We start from the raw sequence: 14,165 nt of genomic DNA, 5'->3' as shown, positions 1-14,165 counted from the left end.
CAGTTGCTTAGAAGTTACCCTGGGGCCCTTTGTGACCTCGCCAACTATTACACACCTTGCTCTTGAAGTGATCTTTGCTGGTCGACCACTCCTGGGGAGGGTAACAATGGTCTTGAATTTCCTCCATTTGTATACAATCTGTCTGACAGTGGATTGGCAGAGTCCAAACTCTTTAGAGCTGGTTTTGTAACCTTTTCCAGCCTGATGAGCATCAACAACGCTTTTTCTGAGGTTCTCAAAATCTCCTTTGTTCGTGCCATGATACACTTCCACAAACATGTGTTGTGAAGATCAGACTTTGATAGATCCCTGTTCTTTAAATAAAACAGGGTGCCCACTCACACCTGATTGTCATCCCATTGATTGAAAACGCCTGACTCTAATTTCACCTTCAAATTAACTGCTAATCCTAGAGGTTCACATACTTTTGCCACTCACAGATATGTAATATTGGATAATTTTCCTCAATAAATAAATGACCAAGTATAATATTTTTGTCTCATTTGTTTAACTGGGTTCTCTTTATCTACTTTTAGGACCTGTGTGAAAATCCGATGATGTTTTAGGTCATATTTATGCAGAAATATAGAAAATTCTAAAGGGTTCACAAACTTTCAAGCACCACTGTATATCCACCAACATCCAGGTTTCTATTTTGCTTTGATGTCACTTGCAAGTTAAGGATAGCAAAATGGACACTGACTGACCTCCCAGTCTATCAGAGTTTGAGGTTTAAGGCCCGGTCCCACAATACCGATAGCTATAACTACAAGCATAACTATCCATCCATTATCTATAGCCGCTTATCCTGTTCTACAGGGTCGTAGGCAAGCTGGAGCCTATCCCAGCTGACTATGGGCAAGGGGCGGGGTACACCCTGGACAAGTCGCCAGGTCATCGCAGGGCTGACACATAGAGACAAACAACCATTCACACCTACGGTCAATTTAAAGCCACCAGTTAGTCTAACCTGCATGTCTTTTGACTGTGGGGGAATCCAGAGCCCCTGGAGGAAACCCACGCAGGCATGGGGAGAACATGCAAACTCCACACAGAAAGGCCCTTGCTGTGAGGTGACAGTGCTAGCCACTACACCACCGTACTGCCCAACTATAACTACAACTATAAATCAATCAGTCTCCTGCAGTTGATGTGGTTGGTGGTCACACCAGACTGATAACGATACCTATAGCCCAGGCCTGGGTTTATCTGTATCGGTGAGATTGTTCCTGGAGTGATTTTTCCAGGTCTGGACCTGATCTGATAAAACATCTGGCCAATCAGGTAATTGTTTACATGTACCATTGTCTGAGCATGTGCTATTTTCCCCTGGGCATCTTTGTACATTCTTGTTGCATCATGAAGTCACTGAATACGGATTCACGGAAAATAAAAATATAATACAAAACACAGATCTTTTATTCACAGATATGTGATTTTATGTGAAATATCAGTAGTAAAGTAATAAACATATAAATGCAGGTAAGATATTTCAATTATGAACTTCGGCTGTCCAAGCCTTAATTGTTTTCGATTTCTTAATTTATTTCGTCCATGATGCATCATCCGTATGAAATCCGTAACCAATCTGTCATATACTGAAACGTCCGTGACCAATCCATAAATTATTAGCATCTGTGATGCATCCGTTTTCAAATCTGTAACCACTCTGTCTTTTGTATCCTTTTTAATTATATTTCCGTAGTCTGTTACCTATCCGTATTATATCAACTACTGGAGTGCGTGCATGGGTTGTTTTGGAGTCCAAGCTGTACAGTATAACCCGGAATAATGTGCTACGACTTGGAAAAAACTTCCATGACTATTCCTAAGTTGCATGCATTTATTTCCCTGAGTGGCAGGACCAAGCGATATTATAGTCAGGATTATAGTTGTGGTGTGACTGCTCCAGGCTGGAACTACATTCAGGCAGAGGTGTAGTCAGAGTTGTAGTTATAGGTAGAGTTATAGTAATCAGTGTTGTGGGACTGGGCCCTTAACATGATTAATGAGGCATTAAGTCCATGGTCAAAGAGTCAAATGAAAATATTAAAAGTCTGACATAAATTAGAGAAACAATGCATTTAATTTGTAGATGCAAAAAGTAAGAATGTACTATTGATCAATTGTTCCCAAAAGAGCCTTTTACTGCTATGTTAAATACTTTTGTGACACCTATATATATATATATATATATATATATATATATATATATATATATATATATATATATAATTAAAAAAATATATATTTTCGTAATTTAATTTTAGATCAGAGTCGTCGTCACACTTTATTTCGAATCACACTTTCAGTTTACCCCCCATTTGCTGGACTCTATATCCAAATGTGGGCCAGGCCAACATCTCATCTCATCTCATCTCATCTCATCTCATTATCTGTAGCCGCTTTCTCCTGTTCTACAGGGTCGCAGGCAAGCTGGAGCCTATCCCAGCTGACTACGGGCGAAAGGCGGGGTACACCCTGGACAAGTCGCCAGGTCATCACAGGGCTGACACATAGACACAGACAACCATTCACACTCACATTCACACCTACGGTCAATTTAGAGTCATCAGTTAACCTAACCTGCATGTCTTTGGACTGTGGGGGAAACTGGAGCGCCCAGAGGAAACCCACGCGGACAACATGCAAACTCAACACAGAAAGGCCCTCGCCGGCCACGGACCTTCTTGCTGTGAGGCGACAGCGCTAACCACTACACCACCGTGCCGCCCATGTGGGCCAACATTAAATACTTTAATGATGTTAATTTTCAGTTGTCAATAAATGCCTATATTTGGGCAGGATGTAATGACAAAGTATGCCACATCTAACCTGGCTAACAGAAACACCAACTACATAAAACAACTTTTTCAAGTCTCAGAATAAGACTGAGCAAAAATAACTGACTCACATTAAATTTAATTAAATACAAATGTCATGCGGACACACCTATATTAAGTCATGATGCCGTCACATCCTATGTAGTGTTTTAATTACAGCTTATGAACGCAGTTTTTGTTGTGGCAATGAACCAGCTCCAACTTGAAAGCGAGGAAAGAAGCTCAGGAAGTGGCACTAATTCCTCAATGTGGCTTACACATGTAGAATTGCTCACACTCGGTAGACCCGAGTCCACCACCAAGAGAGAGTTTGGACTATTTTTAGACAGAGGAAACCTCATATGAAGAGTCGACTGTATCCCTCATTAGACCTTAATGAGGCTGAGGCAGCTGCCTAATCACAGAGCAGGAGACTAATGAAAGCCAAGGAGTCTCCTTCTGATGGAGTTTAAATGTCACCTTCACCATAAGGGGAAGGGATTTCACACTGCAGCTTTCCACTCACTGTATACAGAAGGGATGCCAAAATGAAGTGCAAAAGGGGTGAAGACTTTGAAAAAGAAACCCACATACAACCTGGTGGACTGAATGTTTCATTCATATGTATCTAACACTACATTCAGACTGCACTGAAAAAAATGGCCTGTTAAATTAACACAAAAAAATCTTGTACATCGGTTGCACTTATTAAAATCATATCCACTAAGACCAATTAAGTCATGTTCGTCAAACAGAACATGACTTAATTGGGCTTAGTGGATATGATTTTAATAAGTGCAACCGATGTACAAGATTTTTTTGTGTTAATTTAACAGGCCATTTTTTTCGGTGTGCAACCTGAAACGACCCATATCCGATTTGTTGTGAAATCCGATTTTTTTGTTAGGCCGTTCACATTACCAATTATATGAGACTTGTATGCGATCTCCAATATGAATGGAAAACGACCCAAAAGTGTCCCGCATGCGCAAATTGACACGTAATAAGCACATCTACGTAATACGTAAACGAAAAAAAGCGCACTCTTCATGTTTAATGATTTCTTTTTTGTTTGTTTGTTTAATTATCTGGTTAGTGTTAAAGTGTGAGGTCTCGTGTGTGTTTTTGTTTCTGAACTGAAATGAAAATGTAGCCTGGTAACGAGGGTTGACTCCTAAATGTCTCTCTAATTTCTATATAAGTGCACTACATGTTACTAGGAAGTAATGGATTTTTAAACTCTATATGGTGCACTCGAGCTTCAGTAGGCAGTCATTTGGGATACGGCCGCTGTATTACCAAACAATTCAGGCTTAATAATTTGCACATATTTATTTCGTCATATTAATAAACTTTTTCTACATTTTTATAAATATTTATTTAGATTGTTTATAGCCAGCTGAATTCTGCAACTTCTCTCAGCGCTGGCTCAAGGTGCAGAAACACCAGTGCAGTTTGCTATGGAGATGAGGCGAGACCTGGCGATGTGGTTTTTGTGGCGGCGGCGGAGCTCACACAATAATCTGATTAATGTGGGCAGCAGACTAATGAGACCGAAGGTGTCAAATTACTGGAAATTTCCAGAACAATCTTATAATCTTGTAATACAGGATGGTTTAAGTTATAAATCAGTTATAGAAACTGTTTTATTTAATCAGGCTAACAGATCAACATCCAGGTCCCTACCAAATCCACCATTAGCTTGATCAATTCTATAAAAGTCTATTTAAATTCTGAAAACTGTATAAATGTTGTTGTTTTCCACCAAAGAGGCGGGATTAGCCAACGCAGAATAGTGACGTTTGTCTCTTGTTGATGACGTGTAGGTCGCATGAATGCGACCTGTCCGGTCAGACTGCAGTCGCATGTGAAAATATCGGATATGCATCGGATTTAGGACCACATATCCAAGCGGCCTGGGTCGCATGTGAAAAAATCGGATCTGTGTTGTTCAGATTGTCAATAACAAATCGGATACAGGTCGCATATGGGCAAAAAAATCGGATATGGGTCGTTTCAGGGTGCAGTCTGAACGTAGCCTATTTTAATGTTGTTTGACATGTGCTCTGTAGAATCATCAGATTGAAAATGGTATTGGGGTAAAACAACAATTACATCAGCAAACACACACACACACACACACACACACACAAAGCAATTTTAATAGATGACGAAAACAGTACAGTGTAATTACAAATAGAAGCATTTGAATTTAATTTGTTGCAATTTTTTAAGTATCTACTGATTTTTAAATGTGATTAGTATACAGTAAATACAGAGGTGATGATAGAACACCGTGAGCTGATTGGTCAAGAAATTCAAACTATTTCTCGATAATCACCTCGAGCGACTCGGCAAAATGGTGGCCAAGCACTTTGTCACCGTAAGTGAGGAAGAATTACAAATGATGAAAGAAAATGCTGTTCCTAAAAGCACTAAAGATGCTACAAAGTTTGATCTAAAACTATTCAAAAGTAAAGTGGAATTGTGATTTATTTTATCGATTTCAAAACAAAGTATTTTATGTGACTCGGCATAGATAAGTGACACAAGTCTGTGCCGCATCTTGATTACATTCGCATGTCGCTTTTGAAGTTTGAAATAAATGATTTTTTAAAAATAATCACCTGTTTATTTATACTAAAACAATTATCTTCCTCAAGCTCAGTGAATATCGGTGAATAATAACCTCAACTTTGCCTCAGTTATTATTCACCGATATTCACTGAGCCCGATGTGAATAATTGTTATTCTCCTCACATTCACTGGATATGAGCAATCACATGCTCTGATTGACTATTCTACTACTAGGATATCAGCTCATATACTGTGAGTAGAAAAAAACAAAATGGCGTAACGTGTTGCTGAACCAACTGAGGATGGAATAAAAACTCTACTTGAAAACAAAACCCCCAAAAATACAAAAAAAGCAGCAAAATATGGAATAAAAGTATTTGAAGGTCAGAAGGTATCTTTTTTATTTTTCAAGAATTATTATTATTATTATTATTATTATAGGGCGGCACGGTGGTGTAGTGGTTAGCGCTGTTGCCTCACAGCAAGAAGGTCCGGGTTCGAGCCCCATGGCCGGCGAGGGCCTTTCTGTGTGGAGTTTGCATGTTCTCCCCGTGTCCGTGTGGGTTTCCTCCGGGTGCTCCGGTTTCCTCCACAGTCCAAAGACATGCAGGTTAGGTTAACTGGTGACTCTAAATTGACCGTAAATGTGAGTGTGAATGGTTGTCTGTGTCTATGTGTCAGCCCAGTGATGACCTGCCGACTTGTCCAGGGTGTACCCCGCCTTTCGCCCGTAGTCAGCTGGGATAGGCTCCAGCTTGCCTGCGACCCTGTAGAACAGGATAAAGCGGCTAGAGATGATGAGATATTATTATCACATTTTTCACAAATTGCTCCTGTCATTTCACCAGTTTGTTTACATTCTAAGCGGAAATTATTTTGTCAAACATTTTGTATGAAGTTTTTATTTATCGAATTTGCAAAAAATAATAAAAATGCTCTGTTTGTCAAAATCCAGTGAATGTGGATAGAATAAAACAGTTATTCCACTTAATCTCGTCGTACATGGCTTATAGTCATCTTGGTGCTACGTGCCTCGTCGGCTATCAGCTCATGTATGACTCGATTTCATGGAATAACTGTTAAATAGTCCGAATTTCTTGACCAATTAGCACACGTGATTTTCTATAATCACCTGTGTATTTATACTAAATGTGATTATTGTCAGTTTGCCTCCTGATATTATTGGTGTAGTGGGTTAATTCTAAAACAGCAAAATTGCTTTGAAAGATGAATACAAGAGAGATGAGATAAGATGTCGGGGTGATGATAAGACAGTTGAAAGGGATTGGAGTTTTTTTTTTTTGCAAGCGAAAAAAACCCCAGCTTGTGGGCACTGTGATGCCTGTTGGCAGGTGATATAAGAGTGTAGAGATGCCAATCTGAGGCAAACCTCAGAACCTCAGCAGAATGGCCTTAAAAACAGCCAAATACAATGCCAACTCATTTTCTACTGCCAACCAGCGTGGCAATGGTTCTCTGTTACATGCTGTTTTTAGGAGATGTAAACTTGTCTATTAAAAAGCCAAAGCAATTGGCTGAAGTCATAGTTGTTAAGAGTAGCCACTGGTCTTAAATGAATTTATTTTTCCAGGACAATACCACAACACCAAGGTCACCTGAGGTCAAACTGACCGAGACAGCCTCATATAAACACTCTGACACCAGAAACATTTCTCTTATAAACTATGTAGATTGATTGGTGTGCCTTTCATTCATAAAAAGTTACTGGAGGCATTACACGTTTCAACTCTTGATCTATTAGAGAGCTCTTAACACTTTTAATATCTCACTAAATATATTTTACTGTATTTTCAGAAACAATTTTTGTCACCTTCGTAAATAGGTTTAGAAATATTTACACACTTTTTAACTTTACAGTGGACTAATAGGCTCTACTGGTATGAAGATCTTCAAAAAGGCAAAGCTGATTTTTGTTTCACACGATGAAACCTGTGTTAAACACATGACGGCATCAACAATATATTTGGAAAAGAGATTTTATTCAATAAGCACCAGTGAAAATGAAGAGTACTCCTTACTTCTTACCACTAAACACTGCTCAAATTGTTGGCCTAAAACCTGAAACATGTGGACTTGATCGCTGTCTGGAAAAAAAAAAAAATCTGCAGTCACGTTTCCAGAAACTACAAAAAATGGACATTAATTTGCTCAATAGAGGTGTTGTCGAAATTGTTCTTTCATCAAAGAGGCAAAAAACAGGAGCAGATTTCATCTGAACAACTGAAACTATAAATTACATATTTCTCTTCAATTTTTTTGACATATTTAGATTATGTGCGGTCAGGTATAAATAAAACACTGAAATTAAATTAAATACTGACACATCTTTTGCCACTCGAAATGAAAAGATGATGTGAAGTAACCCCCCCCACCCTCGACATCTATGAATTTGAAAAATGAAAAATGAAAATACAGTGCATCAAAATGACTTGTAGGGATTGGAGGTCCGGTGCGTCCCTCTGCTTAAACATTGTGATCATGCAGCTTTACACTGTGAGAGAAATGGCTTTGCTACAAAATGTCCATATGCTCAAAACCTGAGAATGACCCTCACTGATGGTTCCTTAGCTTCTCAATGACATGGCCTTTCATCAACATACAGATATTTACACCTCCTGGAATGTTTACATGTTGACAGCAGAGGGTTTCTGGCGTAGACATCAGTATCTGTGATGCCAGCGTCTGTAGCGATATTGTGCCCGTTTGAGTTCTTCGATGGTGTTGTGGTCGGGGTTGGTCTCGATGCACAAGACGACGAACTGGTTGGAGCAGCTGCGGGTTTGCTGATTCAGCAGGCCACTGTAGAGGAAGGAAGCCTGGCCTGTGATGGCCATGTCACCAGCTCGCCAAGACTCGCAGGTCTTATCATCCAGACGCCTTCCTCTCTCTGATGAACCATGCCAAATGGCTTTCTGTGGCCTGAAGAGAGATGATGCAAGGAAGCACAAATAGATCATTGGAAATGCTGACAAAAACAAATATATGAATGCAGAGAGTATCTATATTTGGATTTTAAACCCGAAATGGGCGCGGCCTAAACTGGAAGAGTTTAAACAAAACATAGATACTCTATCACTATGCCCACAGAAACAGTGGAAAACAATGGAAAAACTCCACTGGTAGAAATGGCAGCACTATCAACATCTGACTCTGACAGCGCTTCAACATCAGTTACATCACTTGAGTTCATAATTGGTCTCAACTCGAGATGTCATTTCATTTCATTTTGTTTATTTATAAGAACAGCACACATTAATCAACGTCTCTGTAAATGTACCAGTGTTAGCCAACAGGCTAATTTTCAAGTGTCATCCTTTGGCAAGATGTTTTGATAATCATTGATTGACCAGTCGTTCTTTAAAGCCAAATTAAACACACACACACACACACACACACACACACACACACACACACACACACACACACACACACACACTAAACGGAACACCAGAATACTACAGGACATGGTAAAGAGACAGCAACAACACTAAAACTAGACACCAACCATTTGGCTGACACAAGACCATAAAACAACCACCACAAGTGCAGCAGAAACCATCAAACATCAACAGACACTCTTGGCAACAGGCAGAAGACATGGTGGAAATTAGCAGCAGGTAGGATGCCAGTATCCACAGTGGTAAAATACAATTAAATTACGATACAGTTAAAACTGCTCACATTTCTGACTACTCAGAAGCCAATCCTTAAAGGTAGACTGCTTTTCAGATTTTTCAAGTGTAGGTCATAAAAAGAATTTTCCCCAACACCTAATTATTTTTGTTTAGTGGACCAAAAGCTACTGAATTTGAATCACAGACTTCAAATTTTATGAGTTTTTTTTTAAATAGAACAATTAATGAATTTAGGGCCACATGGCCCTAAATTCTCGACTATTATTTCCTGCTTCACCATGACCCAATTCAAGATACTATGTCATGCATCACATGGTGGGCTTTCCCCGTTCGCGCAAGGCATTGTGGGATACAAATTTGAAACAGGAGAGAAAAATGGAGGACGTGAGTGTGCGAATGAAACGTGAAAGACCAACTACTGTAATGGAAAGTGAGAAAAAAAGACGTTATGTTGCGAAGGAAAGGAAACGCAGGACCAAACTAATAAATATCGGCGGTCAGTGAGCACCTCGGTGTGATCAGCTGTTCGTTTAGCGACAGAATGATGGAACTGTCAGTGCAAGGTCAAAGGTAAACCTGCACATGTGCACATGGACTTCCTCTGTCTGCTTGATTGCGTGAAGCAAGTGATTTCCTGCACATTATTTGCTTGGAAATCTCCTCAAATTAAATAACTTCCCAGCCACTGAATGGCCTGATATTTTGTGAGATCTCATCTCATTATCTCTAGCCGCTTTATCCTGTTCTACAGGGTCGCAGGCAAGCTGGAGCCTATCCCAGCTGACTACGGGCGAAAGGCGGGGTACACCCTGGACAAGTCACCAGGTCATCACAGGGCTGACACAGAGACACAGACAACCATTCACACTCACATTCACACCTACGGTCAATTTAGAGTCACCAGTTAACCTAACCTGCATGTCTTTGGACTGTGGGGGAAATCGGAGCACCCGGAGGAAACCCACGCGGACACGGGGAGAACATGCAAACTCCACACAGAAAGGCCCTCGCCAGCCACGGGGCTCGAACCCGGACCTTCTTGCTGTGAGGCGACAGCGCTAACCACTACACCACCGTGCCACCCATTTTGTGAGATATTACAGAAATAAACGTACATCATCCATCCATCCATTATCCGTAACTGCTTATCCTGTACAGGGTTGCGGGCAAGCTGGATTATATCCCAGCTGACTATGGGTGAAAGGCGGGGTACACCCTGGACAAATCTCCAGGTTATTGCAGGGCTGACACGTAGAGACAAACAACCATTCACACTCACATTCACACCTACGGTCAATTTAGAGTCACCAGTTAACCTAACCTGCATGTCTTTGGACTGTGGGGGAAACCGGAGCACCCGGAGGAAACCCACGCAGACACGGGGAGAACATGCAAACTCCACACAGAAAGGCCCCCACAGGCCGCTAGGCTTGAACCCAGAACCTTCTTGCTGTGAGGTGACAGTGCTAACCACTACACCACCATGCCACCCTGAACATATATCACAATGACCAAATTTCAGCGGGAACTAAATTTCACCAATTTTATGAAATCAAAAGGCCCTCTCGCTTTAAGAAGGTGAATGAATGTGGAGTAGGAAGTGCAATTTCTTATCTCAGTTGGTAATGTGTTCCATAAATGTGAAGCTCTTACAGAGAAACCTAGTTGACTAAAGGAACTAGACCGAAAAGGGACTAAACAGTCTCCTCTTGTAACTACTGTGTCAATATTTTTTTCAGCTTTATAAAAGTACAGAGTGGTGGTGGAGCACTGCCATTTAGAATTTTAAAAATTAGGCAGGCATCAGTATATTTCATTATGTTTTCCCAACTACGAATGTTATATTTGTCAAAAATATTACAGTGATGATAAGCCTTGGGTTTTCTAACACCTTAAGTGCTTGCTTGTACAATGAAAGAATCGGCTTCAGTGCTGAGCCTTTTACCGGAGTCCAGCTCGTCATACCATATGTTAAATAGGAAATGATCATATCATTCATATATAATTTCGCTACAGGTGTTGTCAAACAGTTTCTCATCTCATCTCCTTATCTCTAGCCGCTTTATCCTGTTCTACAGGGTCGCAGGCAAGCTGGAGCCTATCCCAGCTGACTACGGGCGAAAGGCGGGGTACACCCTGGACAAGTCGCCAGGTCATCACAGGGCTGACACATAGACACAGACAACCATTCACACTCACATTCACACCTACGGTCAATTTAGAGTCACCAGTTAACCTAACCTGCATGTCTTTGGACTGTGGGGGAAACCGGAGCACCCGGAGGAAACCCACGCAGACACGGGGAGAACATGCAAACTCCGCACAGAAAGGCCCTCGCCGGCCACGGGGCTCGAACCCGGACCTTCTTGCTGTGAGGCGACAGTGCTAACCACTACACCACCGTGCCGCCCCTCAAACAGTTTCTTACATATCTAAAATTTGCCAGATGATGTTTAGTGATTTGCATTACCTTTTTCACTTGCATTTTGAAGGATAAAGAAGCGATGCCTAGATACTTAACTTGTGATATTGTTTGAATGACAAGAAGAATAAAGTTAATGTTTTGGAATGGCCAAGTCAAAGTCCTGACCTTAATCCAATCGAAATGTTGTGGAAGGACCTGAAGCGAGCAGTTCATGTGAGGAAACACACCAACATCCCAGAGTTAAAGCTGTTCTGTACGGAGGAATGGGCTAAAATTCCTCCAAGCCGGTGTGCAGGACTGATCAACAGTTAGCGGAAACGTTTAGTTGCAGTTATTGCTGCACAAGGGGGTCACATCAGATACTGAAAGCAAAGGTTCACATACTTTTGCCACTCACAGATATGTAATATTGGATCATTTTCCTCAATAAATAAATAATCAAGTATAATATTTTTGTCTCATTTGTTTCACTGGGTTCTCTTTATCTACTTTTAGGACTTGTGTGAAAATCTGATGATGTTTTAGGTCATATTTATGCAGAAATATAGAAAATTCTAAAGGGTTCACAAACTTTCAAGCACCACTGTAAATGCATTATGCAGAGCCACATGTTCATATGAATGAACGTGGTTTTTATTTGTCCTGTGAGCTGTATATCTGACTGCTTGTTCTCACACTCAGAAAAATAACCCCTCCTGCTCGTGTGACTTTGTGTTGCATCTCTTGGGATCCCATTCCCATCTCTAATCTCAACCAGATGCCCTGTGAACCTTTCTGTCAAACTTTCTAAAAACAAAAAATGAATAGTGCACCTCTTATTTGTATCTGTGTTTATTCATATCTGAATCACAGTTGTATGAGTGTTAATGCAGAGGGAAAAAAAGGCAATCGACTCGATAACGGATCAGATACGTTTTCTTGCATTTTTCACATCCAGATGTGGTAAAACAAGATCAACTCTGAGCTACTGCTCACTTACGTATCCCCCCGCTCTCACTTATATCAGAATGCAAGTAATCGAAGGAATAGGACACTTATTATGAATGTTGACTTCAACAAATAATTAACCCTGAAATAAGTAAGTAAAGAGCAGTGTCTCTCCCCAGGGATTTCAAATAGCATCCTGGTAAAGTGTCATTTTGAAATAGCATTTTGCTTCTTGAAATAGCGTCAAAATCCACCCGATATGTTTCGTGAATACATTCAGTCGGTAAACAGGAAGTCAATGTGTGACAGACCTGAACACGGTATACAGGGTATAGAACCCCAAGCTGAAGCCTGGTACCAAATATCAAGCAGTTGTGATTTGTAGTTGCTGAGAAAAATGTTATGAAAATTTTGTAAATCCACGCTATATGTTTCATAAATACATTCAGTCGATAAACAGGAAGTCGATGTGGGACAGACCTGAAAACGGTATACAACCCCAAGCTGAAGTCTGGTACCAAGTGGCTATGATTTGTGGTTGCTGAGAAAAAGGGTGTTTCGGACAGACGGAAATATGGAGATACGGACGGATGGACAGAGGGAAATGAGTATATCCCCCCTCCTTTGGAGCGGGGGTATAATATCCAAATTGTTTATTTAAGTAAAAGTGCAACTAATTACCTAAATAAATACTTGAGTGAAAGGTGATTTATGAATGTAAATGTACAAGAAAGATTTGCAAAAGAAAAAGGTGTCAAATCACACATTAATAAATCAGTGCCCCTTTCACAAGGACCCAAGAGTAGGAGGTTAATTAACACTAGCTTTATTCATAATCCCTTCTATGGATTAGGGCGAAGTGAAAGAAAAGAAAAAACCCCCCTCAAGTACACTTAAGTACAGTAGCAAAGTAATTGTAGCTTGTGACTTCTCATCTCTGATTTTCTTCTTCTTCTTCTGGTTGTTCCCGTTAGGGGTCACCACAGTGGATAATGTCCCTCCATCTCCTCCTGTTCTCCATATCTTTTTCTGTAGCACCAACCGTCCTCATGAACTCCCTCACCACATCCATAAACCTCATCTTTGCTCTTCCTCTTTTCCTTCTACCTGGCAACTCCATCTCCAGCATTCTTTTCCCAATATACCCTGGATCTCTCCTCTGTACGTGTCCCAACCATCTCAATCTCGCCTCTCTCATTTTGTCTCCAAGCTGTCCTACATGTCCTGTCCCTCTAATATTCTCGCTTCTAATCCTGTCCAACTCCGTCACTCCCAGTGAGAATCTCAACATCTTCAGCTCTCCAACCTCCAGTTCAGCTTCCTGTCTTTTTGTCAGTGCTACTGTCTCCAAACTCTACAACATCGCTGCTCTTACTACTGTCTTGTACATGTTCCATCCCTTTCACTCTTGCTGGCAACCTTCTGTCACAAATCACTCCTGACAGCCTCCTCTCCTCCATCCATGGCACGCTCTTCTTCACTTCTCTTCCACACTCGCTGTTACTTTGTACAGTTGACCCCAGATATTTGAACTCATCTGCTTTGACCACCTCTGTTCCTTGTAGCTGTACCATTCCACTGTCCTCACCCTCATTCACGCACATGTACTCCAGCTTGCTCCAACTGACTTTCATTCTCCTTCTCTCTAGTGCATGTCTCCATGTTTTTAAGTTTTCTTAGGGAAAAACTTAAAATCTTACTTAAAATCTCTGATTTTAAAGGTAAGACTGCCTTTCAGATTTTTCAAGTATAGGTCAT

At 40.7% G+C, this 14,165-nt stretch overlaps 1 protein-coding gene across 2 annotated transcripts in view; it reads right to left on the bottom strand.

Moving 5' to 3' along the window:
* Positions 1 to 7,380: 7,380 nt before the first annotated feature.
* The window catches only part of LOC132887089 (collagen alpha-1(XVIII) chain-like), a 214,242-nt gene continuing 207,457 nt past the window's right edge, over positions 7,381 to 14,165 (bottom strand). For both annotated transcript variants that reach the window (XM_060922455.1, XM_060922456.1), the window contains one exon: positions 7,381 to 8,339. In XM_060922455.1, coding sequence (XP_060778438.1) covers positions 8,081 to 8,339 — 259 coding nt within the window. In that variant the 3' untranslated portion in view covers positions 7,381 to 8,080. The remainder of the gene's footprint in view (positions 8,340 to 14,165) is intronic.

The sequence above is a fragment of the Neoarius graeffei genome, chromosome 5, assembly GCF_027579695.1.
Source record: "Neoarius graeffei isolate fNeoGra1 chromosome 5, fNeoGra1.pri, whole genome shotgun sequence".
In the NCBI taxonomy this organism is placed as follows: Eukaryota; Metazoa; Chordata; class Actinopteri; order Siluriformes; family Ariidae; genus Neoarius; species Neoarius graeffei.
The sequence above is the reverse complement of the archived record's forward strand: the minus strand, read 5'-3'. Positions and strand labels throughout refer to the sequence as shown.